At 39.3% G+C, this 20,186-nt stretch overlaps 1 protein-coding gene across 6 annotated transcripts; it reads left to right on the top strand.

Annotated features, from left to right (window-relative positions):
• The first annotated feature begins 1,657 nt into the window (after positions 1-1,657).
• On the top strand, positions 1,658-19,705 carry DSN1 (DSN1 component of MIS12 kinetochore complex). Of its 6 annotated transcripts, none has more exons than XM_045295565.1 (11): positions 1,658-2,031; positions 2,469-2,517; positions 2,727-3,047; positions 5,146-5,219; positions 7,463-7,535; positions 9,007-9,094; positions 10,715-10,774; positions 11,179-11,253; positions 16,351-16,492; positions 17,765-17,852; positions 18,811-19,705. In XM_045295565.1, exons 2-11 carry the CDS (start codon positions 2,484-2,486, stop codon positions 18,894-18,896), a joined length of 1,041 nt encoding a protein of 346 aa, XP_045151500.1. In that variant the 5' UTR covers positions 1,658-2,031; positions 2,469-2,483; the 3' UTR covers positions 18,897-19,705. The 6 variants fall into 6 exon arrangements, with proteins under 6 accessions (XP_045151500.1, XP_045151501.1, XP_045151504.1 ...); XM_045295566.1 differs by having other exon boundaries at positions 1,658-1,768; XM_045295569.1 differs by lacking the exon at positions 2,727-3,047 and having other exon boundaries at positions 1,658-1,911.
• The last annotated feature ends 481 nt before the right edge of the window (positions 19,706-20,186 follow it).

The following is a 20,186-nucleotide window of genomic DNA, read 5'->3' on the forward strand; positions in this document are numbered from 1 at the left end:
GAAGAGAATGGGCCTGGGCAGAGCACTAGATGAGATGGCTCCAGGGAGGAGGAGGAGCAGCAGCTGTGAAAGCCTACTAGCAGAAGAGCAGAGCCGAACTGGGGGACTGAGCAGAAATGATGAGACAAGAGGCTGCGTCTGATGACCTGATGCCTTATGAGCAAAATTATTTTTATATGCGGAAGAATTCAAAGCAGGAGAAGGTCTATATTCTGTGAAGCAATATTCTCACTGTACCCCAGGGCAGCCTGCCTTGTTGGGGAACACTGCGTTTCATTCTTGGGCCAATGGCAGATGAAGAATGGAAAGAGAAATTGGGCACAAAAGTTGGGTACTCAATTGAGTACCTCACAGCCCCAGAAAGTGGTATTCAGGGAACCAAGAGCAAACTTCTGCTTTTAGATGGCTGTTAAAACCTCAGGGTGGACATTTCAGAGAGGCAGATTCCTCTCTCGTGCTAGGAAACTTTCAATGGCTGTGGCTGGATAACCCGCAGTCAGTCATGCTCCCCAACCCCTCGCTTCACACGTTGTGACCTCTTAACTTCAAGGCGGTTTCCGATCTGAGAGGACACTGTCTGCTCGCTGGGGCTCCCAGGCTAGTAAGGGAGAGTGGGGCAGGTGAGGTTTGGCCTCGGGAAAGGTTCACACATGATTTCTCAGCTGAGGCTTACTTAACATGGGAGAACATTGCCGGGAAATGGCAGGGCTTCCCTGGCAGAGGGAAAGCCTTCAGCAAAGGAACCGATACTTGAAGCAAGAGGAAGACCTACAAACAATTTGGAGAGAAGGTCTGGTCTGAGGCCGGAGAGCTCTAGAACTCTGGCCCTGTGATAAGTCAAAACCCATCGCCTAGAGCCGATTCTGACTAACAGTGGCCCTATACATACAGCGTTTCCGGGGTTAAATCTTTACAAGCAGTCTCATCTTCGTCCTGCAGAGCGCGGCTGATGGGGTTTGAAGCACTATATAGAGGTTACCAGCCCAAAGCCAAACTCAGAGCGCCACTAGGGCTCCTTAAACCAAAAGTCCCCGCAAGCCCATTGCCCTCAAGTCAGTTCAGCGACTGCTCTATAACACTCTTTAAGAGTAGGGTTTCCAGGGTGCAAATCGTTACGGGAGCTGAGTGCCGCAGGTTTCTCCCCAAGACGCAGGGTTCGAAAAGATCTCCCTGTGCGCAGCAGAGCACTGAATTACTGCGCCACCAGGGCTACATAAGGGGTTCCAAGAGAAAAAAAATCCATGAGCAGGAGTGATACAACCGTATCGCTTGCGCAAACTGGGATTCCAGTCCGCCCCGGAGGAATCACTGTTCACAATTCAGAAGATTGGGGGAGGAGGGTCCCTCTTGGTTGAGTTGCGAAGCAAGACATCGCACTTGGGCAGGTACCTCTCCGGTGCTTTGCTTCCCTAATTTACATGGGCGCTGTCCCGGGAAGGTTCTGCATAAAGTGTGGCGGAAGAAGCTGTGACGTGTCTGGGCAGGACCGAGATAACGGAGTAGGCGAGAGCGCGGAATCCCGGTTTACGCATGCGCGGCTGGCGCGGCCCGGAACTGCGCGTGCGCCGCGCGTGCGCATGCGCGCTGGGCTGGCGGGAATTTCGGGAGCGGCGGCGGAGTCCTGCAGACCGGCCGTGGCACCTTCGCATCACGGACTCTAGACTTGTCGCGGCTCAGGGCTCCGCAGGGGACCTGGGGCTGCGGGAGAGTGACCTTCAGCTTGTATTTCAGGAACGGAGTCTTGGTGTTGGATGGACGTCACTCGGAGGTCAGAAAGTCTTCAATATCTCCTCCTCCGCCGCGACCCAGCTCACTCCGCCCCAATGTTTTTGGCGTCGGACCAGCCCCTGCCGCCATTTTACCGCCCCCTGGGCGGTCCCGGGACTCCCTCCGGGCTGGAGAAATCCGACGGTGGGCCGCGCCTCCTGCTCGGGTTCAGGGTTTAGAACCTGCGGTCTAGACTCCCGAACCGTGATTGAGGCCAGAGTTCGAATTCCACCAGGCTCTCCCGAACCCCCTTCTGAGCCCCAGGTTCATAGCAAATTTCCTGGAGATGTAGACAGGATTAACTAGGAGAATGGGGCAGACTATTAAGCACTTACGTAGTACAAGCCCTGGCTCACTTTAAATGACAGTCGTAGCCCTCATCTAACTGGAATCTGTGATGGAGGGTTTAACCGAGCGCTTAAACCACTGCGCCACCACGACGCCTTCAATGCAAAGTAATTGTGAGAAAAGCCAAGTCGGGGGTGTGGTAATGGAGTTAGGAGTATTCCCACGCCCTGTGGAAGCTCATAGGTGCTAACCTCGGTAGTCGGATTCGCACTAGACTTGGGCAGAATGGGTTGGTGTGAGGCGGGTAGTTCAGAGGGACTGGAGAAGCCGAGGCCGGCCCCAAAGTACCAAGGCCCCCAGTTAAACGAGGGCTGAAATGTGGAGAACAGATCACCTTGTTTTCTTATTTTCAGGATTGTCTTCCCAGAATGACTTCAGTGACTAGATCAGGGATGGTTGCAGGTGAGTGCCCCAGAGAAAGGCAGTACCTTTTGCTCTTGGGTTTCAGGCTTGCTGGCTCCCGGTGGAAACTCACAGTTATGTGTTTGCAGAGCTGCTGCGTCGTCAGTGTTTCCACGATCCTGGGCACCTTTTTTCCCCTACCTTTTTGCACAGATGCTTTGTTGTGATGGGTTTAATTCTGTATTTTAACCCTTTTTTATACGTACTAGAAGAGGAGCCAGTGATGTCTGTGACTCATGCTCATCCGTTGAAATCATGTTCCAACCCTGTGGAAGTTTGTGCTAAATCACCTGCTTCCCTGGAGATGACTCAAAACTGTACAAAGGAAAGAAGTCACCTTGGGTCTAGCCCCCCAAAAGGAGGATATTGTAATCTCAGTCTCCAGGAAGAACTTCAGTCCAAGTCCCTTCATTTGTCCCCCCAAGAACAATCTGCCCATCATCAAAGCAGAAGGCAATCCTGGCGGCGATCAAGTTTGAAAGGAGTGAACCGGCGGAAGTCACTGCTTCCCTTTGACCAGGGCATCACAGGTGGGGTGCTATCTACATAAGACAGTGAAGTTCCAGCTCAGATAGAGCCAGTGAGGTTTGACAAAGAACATAGTAGAATAGACTTTGCTGCTTACTAGCTCTGTGACTTTGAGCAAATTCCTTCACATGAACTCTGTGGACCTCAGTTTCCTCATCTAACGGAGACCATACTGCCGACCTTGTGGGGCATAGTTTTAAGTACTAATGTAAAACACCTAGTAAGTGTTTTTAGTGTTATTGCTGTTTAAATCATATTAGCTGCCACTGTAATCTATACCATGAATAGAAATTGTAACATGCAATTGTTAAACACTCCCCTTCAGTAGGATAGGTGATGTTATAGATCCCTTGTTGTGCCTTTCAGTTTCACATCCTATTATACAGGGGAGCGGAAGGTGAACAGGTTGGTATGATTATAGGCTGAATAACTGGCAATATCTCAGAAGGAAGATACACAAAAATATCTAAAGTGAAAAGTCTTTAGGGATGCTACATTTTAATGTAATATATAGAAAGATGTTAATCATTTCTCAGTGATTCTGTGTGAATTTACTATTGTAACTGAGCAAACTGCAGAATTTAATGTGCAAAGTCTGGCATATATCAGGAAGAACATACTAGCTGTGTGACTGAGTGGTGTTTAACTACTTTTGCCTTAAGGTCCTCGCTACACTGGAGATGGTAGTCGCACCTATCACACACAGGGTTGTGTAGGATTGATTGAGTTGACTTATCTATAACATAGTATCTGGCACAGTTAACTCAAGTGCTAGCTGTTAATATTTTTAAGGTACCACCTCACTTCAGGTGACCAGATGTCTAGAAATAAATTGGATAAAGCACCTGCTTAGCATATCAAAAAGTGGCTGCTACCAGGCATGCCTATCTACTTTAGAGATGTGCCAACGGGCATCAGAATTCTCAGGTTACTCTGACCTTCATTTCCAGTCTAGAGCTTGTGGACTTCAAATTCGGAGTAGCAGAAAATCACGGTTTCTCTCCTAGTTGTATCAGACTACCCACCAGACTTCCTTGATTACAGACAAGGTATCCAGTTTTTTGTGGTAATAGGAATTAAAGAGAGGCGGTAAAAACTATAAAAACAGCCAGCTTAGGCTGGGGGTTGCAAAAAAATATGCATCCCTCATAATTCTCAACGTAACTTTTCTCTGTTGTGGAGTAGCTGGTTTTATTTAAGTGGAGATACGGTGATTTAAAAACTGCAAAAGTAAAAAATAAAAAAACAATGCATACCTTTTAAAGTTGCTTGAGGATTCAGTGGCCTAGTTACATAAATTGTTTTTGGAGATCATTCAATTATAGCTGATAATTCATGTGACCTTAGAGAAGTTAAATGTTTATTACCTAGCCATTGTGCCACAGTTTCAACATTTGTAAAATGGAATTGATAAAGTACATACCTCAATATTTACTGAGGTGTGTGAAGCATGTCATGAAACGCCTTTTATATAGCTCAACAAATGCTTGCTGTTGATGTTATTAGGTCATTATAGAGAGGCAGCATGATAGAAAGCACAGGACTGTGAAAAGCACAGATTCTGGTGACTGCCTGGGGTTTGCATTCTTTCACTATGATCCCTCGCCTCAGATATATCATTTGTCCTTTCCGCTTCAGTTTCCTCTTCTGTCAAACAGCTCATAATAACCTATAGGGTTTATAGAAAGACTCTTAGACGGTGATGTATCTAAAGCACATGAGGGCCAATTGTAACATTCAAATGTTCCTGTCTCCTTTTTTCCAGTGGTGAATATGAATCATCAAGAAAAAAGTTTGTAAAATAAGTTTGGTTATTTTTGTGCTATCTTGTTTAACAAAACAAGATTTTAGTGTAATACATAGACATATTTCTGTCATATTTTTCAAAGTTTGCATGCGTGGATCGGTAAACACCATTCCTTGCTGATCCTGGACAAACTAGGTGTGACTATATATGTATGAATTCTCCCTTTAACCCGAGAGGGCTGCTTGGGCATTCTTGCCTCAAGTTGCACTGCTTCAGGAGGGAGGAAGTTTTCCAGCTTTTTTATTTTGCTAATTGTTAAAATACCCATCTCTTAACGTGATATTTTATGTTAGCGCTCAGCAGATCCATCAGTGTTGACTTAGCAGAAAGTAAACGGCTTGGCACACTCCTGCTTTCCAGTTTCCAGGTGAGGTGCTTGGGGCTGGGAAACACTTTGTTTTTGTTTGGGTTTTTTTTGTTTTTGAACTCAATGTCACGGCCCCAGACAGAAATTGGTACCCTGAAATGCATTGGTTAAGATTAAGTGGCGTTTTTCCATAAGTAGGATTAATGTAAAGGCCAGATTTAATCCCAGCCACTGATATCTCTCTGGGCTGGGCGTTCTTCTAATCACATGGATGCTGCTAACAGAGATTTCCCTGGTTTCAGATCCTTTTTCCAGGGGCAGCAAATAATGGGACTTTATAGTGTGTGAAGTTAAAAGTGGACATTTCGGTCTGACACTAAAACAGTATATGACCCATGTTATATAATTATATACTCGTGTATAAGCCAAGTTTTTCAGCACATTTTTAATGCAGTTTTTGTGGTAAAATTAGGTGCCTCCACTGATAATCAGGTTGGCTTATACTTGAGTCTATACGGTATGTAGGGAACTAATGTAGGTAAGCATGCTACTGAATCGTTCTGTGAACAAGAGTCAATGCAAGATAAACAGGCACAAAATAACAGGATATAGCTTGGGGGAATATGAAGTTGGCAAGTTTTGGAAAGGTCACCAAACAGGGTTTTGCCAGCTCCCACCCTCGATAATGAGGATGGTTTCCACACTCCCACTCATTAATACAGACCCTCAGCTGTGGCTTTTGTAGCCCAACTACTTTTAAGGATTGGTTCATAGGGATTGGGGACAAAGGCTCTTTGGGCTAAACAGCATGTTATTTGTGTGAATTAAATGACCACTTTTTTCCTTGAAACAAAAATGTAAATGCATAGTCAAACCAACACAGTTTTTCCTCATCTAGAACTTGTGTATAAGCAAACCCTGAGTGACATCCAACTCGTAACAACCTATATTGAGGAACCAGCTTCCTGTAAAACCTATTAAATTTTATATTAAAATGGCCAAGATACATACAGTGGTTCATAATAAACAATTGCTACTTTACAATACCCATCCAAACATCATTATTACTATATTATTTGTAAAGATATTTTAGTGTATCTGGCAATCCATTAAATTGTTAAGTCATTGAAAAGTACACCCTTGAAAATTATTTTGACTGTTATACATGATTTTAACTATTGCTTGATATGATTTTAACTGTTGAATGGTATATCTGGATTATATCCTAGTGGTTTGGAGGAAAAGTACACTGAATACCAGTATCTAAAGAATACAATTTTTTTTATCATTTTATTGGGGGCTCTTACAGCTCTTATAACAATCCATACACCAATTGTATCAAGCACATATATATGTTGCCATCATCATTTTCAAAACATTTTCTTTCTGCTTGAGTCCTGGAATCTGCTCCTCTTTCCCCCTCCCTCTCCCACCCAAGAATACTATATTCTAAGACAAACATTTAACTAATATTAGATACAAACGATATCTAACTCTTGTGACTTGGGTTCAAATTTGATGTGGAGATAGGAATGGAGCTCGTTCATAAACTAGGGGTTGCTTGTGTATGAAAGTCTTAACCTAAAAAATAGAATCAGCTCTTCCCATAGCAGCCTCTGAGGTGATCTGCCAAGATGGTTCCCTAATCATTTGACCCAGATACCCACAAAATCATGCAAATCAAGAGGGTTGAATTTTGGGGTCCATCTTAAGAATACCTGCAAAACTGCCCAGGCCATCAAGGGTATGCATATCCTGAAAGCCACTAGATACTTGAAAGATGTCACTTTGCAGAAGCAGTAAACCCTTCAGACATTGGCGCTAGTAGGTGTACCCAAGCCAAACAGTGGGGTTGGACCCAGGGTCAGTGGCCTAAAAAGAGTGCTGAATTTTTGATGCGTGTGCTTATAAATGCAGAGCGTAATGCTGAACTTAAAGGTTTAGATGCGGATTCTCTGGTCGTTGAACATATCCAGGTGACAAAGCTCCCAAGGTGCACTGCTGGACTTAGAGGTTATGGTCAGATCAATCCATACCATGAGCTCCCCCTGCCACACTGACATGGTTTTTCTTGAAAAGGAACAAATTGTCCCTAAACCAGAAAAGGAGGTTGCACAGAAGAAAAAATCTCCCAGAAGAAACTGAAGAAACAGACTCTTGGCCCAGGAGTAAATTAAGCTTAAAATAAATTTTTTTTTTTTTTTAGTCGTGTAATTTTATGCTTACTAAGCATTATAAAATTACATGAACTCAAGACTGGCCTGGTAAATCTCAGTGATACAGAAAATGCTTTCTTTCCTTAGTTCTCTGTTAAGAAATTGGAACCTTTCCTAAAGGACACCAAGGGCTTCAACCTTGAAAGTTTTAGAGCCAAAGGTAAGTTGCTAGAAAAGATAGTATAACCCTGAATTGCACCCTCTTGTACACTTTTTTAATCGTCACATGCAGGATGCCTTGTGTGTTTTTTTAAGTAATTAAATGCATACATATTAGGCTTTAACAGTTTATCTTGCAGTTCTATATTGCACAGAGAGCTGCTTTGACACCTTAATAACCATATGCTATTGCTTTATATAAATGTACCATATGTGGTTTAACCAATTTCTTTTGGGGTTTTAAGACTGTTTCCAGTCTTTTACTAATATAATAGTGCCCTTAAGACCTTTTTACAGAAGCTTTTGTTACATGTGTAAATAAAAGTAAGACAAATTTTTTAAAAATAGACAAATTCCTAGAATTAAAGTTACTGGGTATGAAATAGGAATGCTTTCCATAGAGCTTATATCAATGTATTTTCTCACCAGTAATATATCTAAAGCTTTCTCACACCAACATAGTTTTATCAAATTTAGATTTTTATTTATTTAAATCTTATTAGGGGAGTTCTTAACAACTATTAAAATAATCCATCATTCAATTGTATTAAGCATGCTTGTACATATGTTGCCATCAACATTTCCAAAACATTTTCTTTCTACTTGAGCCCTTGGTATTAGCTCCTCTTTTTTCCCTTCCCTCCCCCACCCAAATTTAGGTTTTTTAACTATTCAGGTGTTTTGTAGTTTTAACTTGTATTTCTTTTACAGAAGCTAAGCATCTAAAATATGTTTTAGAGCCATTTATACTTTATTCTGTGTATTATCTCTAAGCTTGAAAGTGGCATGATCTCTTTTCTATTTGTAGGAAATTTTTACATGTTAAGGAAATGAACAATTTGTGAAATAAGTTGCAAATATTTTTCAATTCTGGGTAGTAATTACTAACAGTGTAATTACACAATAACCCAGGGTCAGCAATACTGTTACTTAAAAGACACAAAATGCAACTTCAGGCATACTTTGCTAGCAAAAATTATTTCTCTCTCTCAATTGTATTATCATCTCCGCTAGTGTAGATATGCCAAAGTGTTACATTGACAGCTAGTTTGCATAGCCTTTGCTGTCTGTATTCTTTACCTAAATGTAGAGACTGGTTTTCATCTTATGCCCAGGACTCTGCCTCCCACATGCCTCACTACACTCTTGCCATCGATTGACTTTTATAAAGACGTACATTCTCTTTCCAGTACTATAGGTTTCCTTCTCTTGATTTCAAATTTAGTTTAAGTACCTTTTCACCAGTCAAATATAAAAATGCCATAAAGCGTTGTCTTCCATTTTAGCCAGCCTACCCAGAAAAGGAAAATAAAACCTTTCTGCATATTTATACTGCTCTTTTTGCTGAGTGAGGACCAGGCTATAATGGGACCAGAGAGCTCAAGCCACTTAAATGTATTATATCTTTGTTAGCAGTTCACTAAAAATGTATGTCCTCTTTATTTTATAGTAAATAGTTTTCTTTTCCTTAGCATCTTCTGTTTCTGAAGAATTAAAACATTTTGCAGACAAATTGGAAAGTAATGGAACGCTACAAAAATGCTTTGAAAAGCCAAAAGGGTAAGAGCAATTCCCTTTCTGTCATAAATTATTTTCATTACCATTAGGCAGCTGATCATTCAGCTAGCATTTCCGCAGCATTTTCTGTGTACCAGGCTCCTCTAGATATTAGCAATATAGTGCTAAGGAAGTTGGACAGGGCCTCTCATAAAGCCTACATTGTAATAGAGATAATAAATACCTAGACAATAATTTTAGCTAGTGATATGCTAGAGTATTCATAGAAGACTGCTTATGATTTGATCATTGGTCTGAGACCTGTAAGACCTGAATGGTGAGAAGGTATTAGCCATGGAAAGATGAGGAAAAGAGCTTTGTTCAGAACTTTGCTAGCCAATGCAAGCTAGTGATAAACCCAAGTTCATTGACTGTTGGCAAGTAAGAATATTAGATATTTTAAAATCTTAGCTCCTACAGGGTCAAGGCCAACGTACTCAAACCACTTTTCCCTTCATGCAGCACCAAAGCATGTCACTTGGGCTTACATCAATAACTTTTAGTTTTGATTTCACAAATGCAGGTCTACCCTTCCAGTCTCTGCAATTGACATTGCTAGTCAGGGAACGGTAAATAATTTAGCTCAACGTAGTATCTCTTGAATGAGTGTGTTTAGGCCACTGGTTGCATCTCAGCCAGAGTAGTAGAGGCTGTGTGTCATAGTCTTTGGTAGAAAAGCATGAATGAAAGGTGGCACAAATAAATTGCCTTTGCTAGGTAAGGTTCTGACTACATCTTCCACATTTTGGCATCATTAGTGCCTGATCCTATTCCATTAGAATTAATTACCTAACTAAGTAGAATTATTGATGTAAGTAAAACATAATCACCTCTCCACCACTTTTTTTAGTTTTAGTGGGAAGACATGATCATATGAGAAAGTATTGTTGGACTTTAAAAGATCTGGTTTTCATTAACAGGAAGGGAAGAGATTAAAAAAGTGATGTAGACGAGAACTCGGGTGTCTGAAGGCCAGCATGAGTGGCATGCTGACAGAAGAGTGTAGCAGACAGAGTCAAAGTTGGTGAGATGGGTAGAGCCAGAACAGAACCTTACGTGCCAGGTTAAGGTTCTATATAGAAAAGGTTAAAGGTTTTTTAAACCAAAAAATATATATATTTAGAAAGGTTAACCTGGCCATGGTGTGAATTGGTATTGATGGGAGAACTTGAAGATAAAGTAACCTTTTTGAAAGCTATTACTTAGCAATAAAAATGGGATGGACTGTCAACTGTATACGCAAAAAAGGGCAGCATTTGCCAAGGGGAAAGCTCAGAATGGGGGAAGGGATAGGAAAGAAGGCTGAATAGAAACTGTAAACAAAGCAAGGAAATGGGAAGAATTTTGTGGGGATTATAATCAATATCAGGAAACTAAAGTGTAAGTTCATCACTTATTAAATGGAAAACCAATTTGCTCTGTGAACCTTTTTTTTTTCTTTGCTCTGTGAACTTTAACCTAAATTACACACCAGAAGTTTTAAGTGAAGTGGAGATAAAGGATAAATATTTGTGGGAAGAAAAGATAAATTCTAATGTTTTTTACTGTCAGCAGGATATCATACTATTTAAAGTAAATCCTTTTGGGAAGCTTTATGTTGCTCTCAATCTGTTTGTATTCCAGAAAAGAATCCGATTTCTGTCTGGAAGCATCAATGGCTGAGATGAAAGAACACATAGCAAAGTAAGTGAAAATGAGAAAACCTTTCTTAGAAAATTGAAATTCATTCTCCACCTAGAGAAAAGAGTTAAACCTGATGAGTAAAATTAATAGTAAGCATTCTGTTCAGAATACTGTTTACATTAGTACTAAAAGTTATAAGCCTCCATATTGAGTTTCTGTGGATGTGCTTCTGGCCAGTTTCATATATCACAGTCTAGGAATAAAGATGTTAACTTGATTTAAGATTTCATGTTTGACTAAATCACTTTGCTGTTCTCAAAATCAGTAGAGTTTTCCCTTCATGACTTCTATTAACATCTTGGAACCAGATTATACACCTACTATATACTTCAATGGCACCTTGAGGGATTCAGAATGAGGTAATCAAAATTAACTAATTTTTTTTTTTCCTCCTCATTCTGTAGATTTACTTCAGAACGTCATACTTGGGATCAACTCTTGGTGAAGTACCAGAAGGAGGCTGAAGAGATTGTATCTAGGTTAGATCTGTGAATTCAAAACAAATCTGTCTCTTACCTTGGAGAGCTGATTAGAATGTATTTCAATTCACTTGGCATAAATTTGGGCAGATATGCTACAAAAGACCTCTTCGAAGTGTTGGTAAAAAATATTGGATAGATTATGATTGCCAAAAGAAAGGATAAATCTGTCATGGAAATAGTATAGCCAGAGTGCTCCTTACAACGAAGGAGATGCCAGCCCCTCAAAAAAGACATTGTACTTGGTAAAATAGACAGGTCGTAGAAAAAAGAAATCCCTCAGCAAGATGGCTTCATGCAGTGGCTGCACCGATGGGCTCACAGACCGCCGTGAGGGTGGTGCAAGACTAGGGTCTTCTGAGTGGGAACTGACTCCACAGCACCGGAAGACAACAGTAGCTTTTGGTTTTGTTTTTAATCATTTTACTGGGTTTCTTACAGCTTTTATAACATTCCATGCATCAGTTGTATCAAGCATATTTGTTCATAGGTTGCCATCATTTTCTAAACATTTACTTTCTATTTGAGCCCTTGGTATCAGCTCTTTTATCCCTCCCTCACATCGTCGTTCTGTATTCAGCCTTTTTAAGGAACCACCACACTTCTCCACAGTGACTACACTGCTGTTCCATCCTACCAACAGTGGATAAGGGTTTGTCCACAGCTCTGTCAACACTTAGTTTTTTACTGTTGTGTGTTTTTTTCTCCTTTGCCATTTTTCTGAGAGTAACCATCTTAGTATGAAATGGTATCGGTGGTTTTGATTTGCTATTCATGTGCTTGCTGATTGTTTGTATATCTTTAGTGAAATATCTATTCAAGTCCTTTGCCCACTTTTTTAACAGATTGTCTTGATCTTTTATTGTTGAGTTGTAAAAGTTCTTTATGCACTGTGAATAATCAGATATAGGAGTATGGTTCCTAAATAGTTTTTCATATTCTGTTCATTTCCTCTGTACTTTGTTGAGAATGTCCTGTGAAGCACAGCAGTTTTTTATTTTTATGAAGTTCAATTTACCCATTTTGTCTTTTGTTACTATACTTTTGGTCTCATATCTAATAAAATCTATGGTCAAATCTAGGTCCTGAAGCATTACCCCTATGTTAGAGTGTAGCCGGTTATATATTTGGATGCTATCTGAAAGGTTAGAGTTTTGAGTCCACCCAAAGGCACCTCAGTCTACCTGCCCCACGTCAGCTATTAAAAACCTTGTGGAAGTACAGTTCTACTCTGAACTTGAGTAGTTGCTGTGTGTTGGTATTGACTAGTGGAACTAGTTTTACTTTTATGTTTTAAGAAAATTGTATTCTTATCTTTACAGAGCCCTAGTGGCATAGAGCATTACATGTTGGGCTGCTAACCTAGAGATGAGCAGTTTGAAACTATTAGCTGCCCCATTCTTTCTGTTCTTGTAGAGATGTATAGCCTCAGACACCCATGGAGGCAGTTCTGCTTTGTCTGTAGGGTCACTATGAATCAATTTAATTAATGGCAATGAGTGTTTAGTTTATTCTTACATCGATCCATTTTGAGTTAATTTCTTCATGTGGTGTAAGGTCTGAGTCTTGTTTCATTCCTTTGCCTATGCAGTTTGTTTTGTTTTTAATTTTAATAAATCATTTAGGGGGAGCTCTTAACAGCTCCTATGACAATCCATACCTTAATTGAATCAAGCACATTTGTACATATGTTGCCATCAACATTTCCAAAACATTTACTTTCTACTTGAGCCCTTGTTATCAGCTCTTCTTTTTCCCCTACACTCCCACTCTCGTGAACCCTTGATAATTTATAAATTATTTTTATTTTCATATCTTACACCACCCACTGTCTCTCTTCACTCACGTTTCTGTTGTTCATTCCTGCAGGGGAGGGGAAATCATTGTGATCGGTTCTCTCTTCCCCAAGTTTCAGGGGTTTTTAGCACTATTTATTGAAAGAATTTTTACCCAGGGACTACTTATCACCCTTGTCTAAAATCAGTTGACCATGAAGTTCGTTTCTTTGTTCTACTCTATTTCATTGGTCTGTTTTATGTCTTATCATTTATACCAGTTTCAGACCGATTTGATTTTACAGCATTGTAACACATTTTTGAATTAGGAAGTAGGAATCCTACTTTGTTCTTTTCCAAAATGGTTTTGTCTTTTTGGGGCCCTTGGAATTCCATATAAGTTTGAAGATTGTTCTGTTTTTTACCAAGAAGGCTTTTGGAATTACGATAGGGATTGTATTGTATCAGATCTGTAGATTACTTTAGGTAATATTGACATCACAATAATTTCATTTTCTAGTTCACTAACACAACTTGCCCTTCCATATACTTGGATTTTTTTAAATTTTTACTATATTAAAGTGTTTTATAGTTTTAGTGTACAAGTCTTTTGCCTCCCTAGTTAATATATTCCTAGATATATGTTTTTAATTCTTTTGTAAATAGAACTGCTTTCTTAGGTTCCTGATAGGATTGCTCATTGATGATCTGTGCTGATCTCCTGCCCTACAACTGTGTTGTTAGCTCTGGAAGCTTTTGCGTGGATTCTTTTTTTTTTTTTAATTTTTTTTTTTTTGGCGTGGATTCTTTTGAAGATTAGTTTTCTTTGTTTCTAACTAGCTTCTGTGTCAAAGAACTTGTCAATTCCCATTTTGTTTTTCCTCCCTTTATAACCACTCAAGACTGGTGTTTGGGTCTAATGGGTAAGTAATCTGTGGGCTTTTAGGGCTATGATCCTTTCTCTCTATCTCTCTAATCATATTCTGTTTTATAACACAAAAACATGTAATTGTGCAGCCCATCGCATTAAAACAATGACGGTAATCCAGGTATAAACCCCCCATGTATGTGGTTCTTTTTTTTTTTTTTTTTTCCCATCCCCCCACCACCCCCTATCCCTATCCCAGCCTCATTCCTTCCCCCTAGCCCCAACCTCTAACCTTGGTAAAGTCTTCCTGTGGTATGAAAACAAAATTTTTTCCCATTATAATGTGCCCTAAAATATTTTTCTTTATGAGATTAACTGACTTTGCTGAGCTTAATGTTCTCCAATTTTGTCCATGTCATATAAGGTATAATAGACTCATCTTTTTTCTTTTTTAAAAAATACTTTTATTGGGGGCTCTTACATCTCTTATCACAATCCATACATTCATCCAGTGTGTCAAGCACATTTGCACATATGCTGCCATCATCATTTTCAAAGCATTCTCTTCCCACTTGAACTCCTGATATCAGCTCCCCATTTCTTCCCCTCCCTCATCATTGTTTTTTAAGGATGTATAATATCCCATTGTGTGTCTATACCAGAGTTCATTTATCCATTTCCCCACAGACAAGGTTTTGATTATTTCCATCTTTTTGCTATTACAAGAATTGCTGTACACATTTGTGTACACACATCTGTTTGCATTCTGTTCTTTATTTCTTTAGGGTATATGCCAAGTAGAGAGATTGCAAGATCATAAGGTATTTGTATTTGCATATGTTTAAGGAGATGTCATACTATCTTTCATAATACTTGTACAATTCTGCAATCCCATCAGCAATATGAGAATTCCAATTTTTCCATATTTTCTTCATTTATTATATTGTTTTTTGTTTGTTTTTCATTTTGCTAAGTGTCAGCGTAAGGTGGTATTTAATTTCTATTTCTCTTAAAGCTAATGAATTGGAGCATATCTTCCTAAGATTGTTGGCCACCTGGATATCATTAGTAAATTGTTTATTCACAAATTGTGCCTACATTTTGATTGAGTGAATTTATGTTTTTCTTATTAAGGTTTTTAGCTCTCTATAGATTCTTTTAATTAGCCCTTTAACTGATATACCATTGCCAAGTATTTTTATTCCCAGTCTGTGGGTGCTCTTTTTACCTTTTTGATGGACACAGAAGTCATAGTTTTAGAAGGTACCAGTCCTTTATTCTGTCTTTAGTGTGGGTGTCTAGTGGTATAAAAGTTATTACTTGGGAAAACAGTTATTACCAAGCAATCATTTCAGAACCTCTTGTTATAAGAGCCTGTATCTGTAGTAGAATTAAAGAATACTGATTCAAGTTAATAAAAACTGTATATCAGCTAGTTTGGTACTAATTTGGAAACAGTCCGATAGTCTAATGGACTAAAACATCAGTCTCTGACTGAGATTAAAAGAAATAGATGGGGAAAGAAGAAGAAATAGATGGTTCCTAGCTATCACTACTAACTGCTTTCAAGAAAATTTTGGGAATGATGAGGGCAACAAATGTATAGATGTGCTTTACACAATTGATCTATGTATTGTGACGAATTGTATGAGCCCCAATAAATTGATTTAAAAAAAATAAATAAATAAAAAAAGAAAATTAAAGGGGGAAAAAAAAAAAAAAAGAATTACTCTAGGAGGTTTTAGATAGAGTGGGAGCAAAAAACCAAAAACACAGAACAGATCTCAAAATCATAAAAGAAGCCAAGTTTACTGGTTGGGTAAAGACTGGTCAGATGAACCTCACCCTTCAGGCATGGATCTGCACTCAATTCTGTTAGACTAATTAATCATTTAAAACCCAAAGGGCAGCATTTAATCAAGAATAAAGTTGAGAGGGCTAGGAAAGGAGGAGGACTAGAAACCAGAAACCGGGTCTAAGAGTGGTAGGTAATGTTGCATTGAAAGGATGGCAATGGATGAATTGAACCATAGTGTGCATGAATTGTTGAGTGTAAAACTAATGAAATGTTCTGTGAGCATTCACTTCGTTCATCATAAAGAGTTCTTTTTCAAAAAAAAGAACTGGGGGGACCTGGGAGGGAGGGGAAAAAATGAGGACCTGATGCCTGGGACTTAAGTGGAGAGCAAATGTTTTGAGAATGATGAGGGCAATGAATGTACAAATGTGCTTTATACAATTGATATATGTATGGATTGTGATAAGAGTTGTATGAGCCCCTAATAAAATGATTAAAAATAAATAAAGAACCAGTGGAATGCTTTTGAAAAATATCACCTCTGTTCCCCTTGAAAAACAGTATATATAGGAGGTTTCCAAGCTGATTTTGGTCTTATCGTCCCCAGAAAATGATTATTAATTTTTTAATTAGTCTTTGTCTTGTTTTATTTTTAGGAAATCAACTGAAGACAAAATTGTTGAAGTAGGTCCTGCAACATATCTTGGGTCTTCCCAGAATGAAGTTCTGAATACAAAGCCCGACTACCAGAAAATACTACAGGACCAGGACAAGGTCTTTGATTGTATGGAATTGGTGGTGAGTTGGTCATGTGTACTTGGTGGAATTATTTGGCTTTGCTATCTTGTCATCCTTGGAAATGTAAACGTCCTAGAGAATTTGTGTGATGAGGCAAGCATACTGAACTTCATCTGAAGGAAATAGGAAAAGAAAAAAATGACAAGTAAACATTGGTGGTAAATATGAATAAAGCAAGTTAAGGAGATAGCATACAGAGCATCAGGTACTGTTTTATATTGGGTAGTTATTGAAAGCCTCCCTAATGTAACATTGTAGCAGAGACTTGAAAGAAAGAGGGAGTGAGCCATAAGGAGGTAGCACTTAACAGGATAATGTAAGAGTTTATTATGATGAACTGTGCATCAAGGTAAGGAGTCCTGGTGGCATAGTGGCTCTGAGTTGGCTGCTAACTGCTGGATCAGCGTTTGAAAACCAACAGCTGCCTCAGGAGGAAGCCTGGCTTTTCTACTCCCATACAGAATTACAGTCTGGAAAATTCACAGGGCAGGTCTACTCTGCCCTGTAGGATCCCTATTATGCTTCAGTATAGACTCCATGGCAGTGAGTTATGTACGAAGGTTTGTCTGCCATGTGCTAAACAAATGTTTAAGCTCTCAGAGGTACTAACTGAAAGGTTGGTGGTTCGAATCCACTTGGAAAAAAAGACTTGCTAATCTGCTTCCAAATGTTAACAGCCATGTTTCATGTTAAACCCTATGTTTCATGGTTGTTTTGCACACCTGGGTTCGTTGTGAGTCAGAATTGGCTCCAAATCAACATTTCCTTCTTTTTTAACTGAATATAAGGGTGAGGGTTTTGTGAAACTAAGAATTTTTGAAATAATTTGCAACTTAGAGGTCACTGAGTTGTTGCTACCTCTAGTCCTGAAGGAACAATAACTGCCAGAGCTGTTACTGTGGCTCCCGGAGGGCAAACATCGCATGTTCTGCTCCTTTGAAAGCTGTGGTCTTCGTTTAACATGGCATAGGCAGCGCAAGATGACTCTTCCAGGCATGATCTTGGGTAATAAATACTGTGACCTTTTGAACTGCCCTCCTATTTGAGCCCCCTTTTGACCAGAGCCAGGGGAATTGGGGTCCCAGTGTTAAAGGTCATATGGATCTGAATCATAGATCTGGAGGTAGAAAAGAGCGGTGTGGATCTATAAGTCCCAGAAGTTTGAAAGAACACCAAACAGAGCTTTTGAGTCAAGTTTGCCTGGCTATAGGAAGGACATCAATGAAGCCAGTGAGTGGTTTCTTACAGCTTAAGGCTTTCTGTTGTCTGCAGATGGATGGACTGCAGGGATCCGTGAAGCAGCTGCATGCCTTTATGGACGAAAGTTCCCAGTGTCTCCAGAAGGTGTCAGTGCAGCTAGGTAAGTATGCCTCTTGCTGGCACGATGGCATGGGTTTGTTTTGTTTTTTTATCTGGTGGCTAGCACTTGACAGAAACTGCCCTTCAAGCATATCGTCCAGAGGTCAATGACTAATTCAGGTGATTGCCTGACTCACCCACTCATAATTAGGATATTATAGATACTCATATTGGTGGGAAATTTGTAGGTATAAATTACACAGAAGTACAATGGACTGAAATTAAATACTTACAGATTATTGTTTTGGTAAATTCAAGTTTAATTATTTTCTTTCTTTTTTTTTTTTTCTTAAATTTATTCTTTATTAATATTTTAAGAAAGAATTTCTTTTACTTTTTTTGTCAACTTTTCTTTATTTTGCTTTTATTTTATTTTTTAAAACATTTTATTAGGGGCTCATACAACTGTTACCGCAATCCATGCACACATCAATTGTGTAAAGCGCATTTGTACATCATTCTCAGTTTAATTATTTTTCTATTGCTTTTTACCTCTTTACTCTTCAAGAATCATTTCAAATGATACTGCAGCTACTTTTTTGTAGTTTTTCATGACCTCCTTTAGTCCTCAATTATTTGCTGAATAAGCACACCTAATTTTTTATTTAACATTTGCTATTATACTTGTACTTTGATAACTTTGGCTGTGTTGTCAGGAGAGACCAATCCCTGAAGAAGGACAGCGTTCTGGTGGAGGTGGGGGGTGGGGGCGGTGCTTATCTGCCGCAACGGGCTCAGGCGTGGGAGCCCTGTGTTTGGTGCTTTTGTACAGAGGGTCTCTGAGTAGGAAGTGACCGGACGCACACAACAGCAACAACACTGGTCGTCGTTCTGCTGGCTTTCCTTCAAGCTACCATCTCTCAGGATAGAGACTTGTCCATGTGTGGCCTATAGACGTTTTCAATAAATGTTAAATATGAATTCATTTGAAATACTATTTTTTTGACTCCACTCTTCAGGGAAAAGAAGCATGCAAAAATTAGATTCCTCACCAGCTCGTAAACTGCTCAAGCTTCAGCTACGAGATCAGCCTACCACCCGTTGACCTGGATCTTGGTGACTGCGGCGTTTGTGTCTGCATGACGAAAGGAATGGAAAGCTGTTCATCAGTTGGCAGATATCTCTGACTGACGGTCAGAGACTTGCCTTTGAAGGTGCCTGTCAAGCCATGCATTCCGTAAGCACATTGTTACCCTCAAGGGTAGTTTCCATGGAAGCCTAGACACTTCCCATTCATATGCGAAGTGCTGAAAACTTCTTTTGTAGAATGATGTTCAGAACCAGTGACGTATTTTTAACATCCCTCCTGGTCAAAAATCTTCAACCTCTGAAGATGTTTTGCTGTTTTTGAAATAGTTCAGCCATTCAAGACTAAGTCCCATGAAACATTTAGGGGATAAGTTGGGCTCTGCTTTTAAAGTCATGAGACTGGTTTTCTTTTCTTTGTTGAGACTGGTTTTTCAGTTTGTCTCTGAAGATGATTCCAGGAAGAGGAGATTTGAGCACTTGACTCAATGTCCAAAGTGAAGGAAATGCCAGTCATTCTGGATGCCATGCTATTTGCACTGTGCTTTCACCCTTGCTAGTTGACAGACTAAACCCTGAACTCATTACTTGAAGGGGATTTGCATTCTTTTTACTTGTTTTATATATTTATATTCTAAAATTGTACATAGTTAAATTGCTTTATAAATTTTCTTTGTGAATACATGTTTTTTCTTTGTGAATATTTTCAGTGTATATATTAAAGTAAGGACGCTTTAGCAGAAAATAGAATTCCCTGGCAAGATGCTAAAGTTGGTGTGAAGATAGGTGTCAACACTGGTTATCAATAAAACTTAAATAGTTATTGTTCATGTTTCATACTCTCTGATCACATTGATGGGCAAAACTCATTGCATTTAACATGCAGTCCTAATCTTTTAAGTCTTTTAAAGAGTTTTATTGGTACATAATCCACATACAATTCAATAGTTCAACCATATTGAGAAGAGTTGTACTATCTATACAAAAATCAATTTTGGGACATTTTCTTCTTGTACTCATTATTATTTATTAGCTCCCCATTTCTTCTCAACTTCTGCCACACCCAAGAAACCAATAATCCAGTTATTATATCTATAGATTTACCCATCCTGAATTCCCTGTACCAGAAAACATACAAAAACTAACAACAAAATGAACCAGAAAAACCTCAGTCAAAAGGAATGCAGAAAAAATTAAAAAGAATAAAATGAGTCAAAGGAGGTCAAATAATGTTAAACCATAGTCCAGTTTGTGAGATAGGATACTTTCACTTAAATTTCTTTTTCTTTTAAGTTTATTTTGGGTTTGC

This window comes from Echinops telfairi, unplaced genomic scaffold (genome assembly GCF_000313985.2).
Source record: "Echinops telfairi isolate 266 unplaced genomic scaffold, ASM31398v2 ScPeMD7_5592;HRSCAF=6446, whole genome shotgun sequence".
NCBI classification, from domain to species: domain Eukaryota; kingdom Metazoa; phylum Chordata; class Mammalia; order Afrosoricida; family Tenrecidae; genus Echinops; species Echinops telfairi.

Bases quoted from the DNA above. Each gene is read 5' to 3' on its own strand.
- DSN1 (XM_045295564.1), top strand. From the start codon at position 2,684: ATGGGTTTAATTCTGTATTTTAACCCTTTTTTATACGTACTAGAAGAG. The intron at 3,048-5,145 runs GTGGGGTGCTAT...ATTTTATGTTAG, and splicing joins CTTTGACCAGGGCATCACAG to CGCTCAGCAGATCCATCAGT. The intron at 7,536-9,006 runs GTAAGTTGCTAG...TCTTTTCCTTAG, and splicing joins TGAAAGTTTTAGAGCCAAAG to CATCTTCTGTTTCTGAAGAA.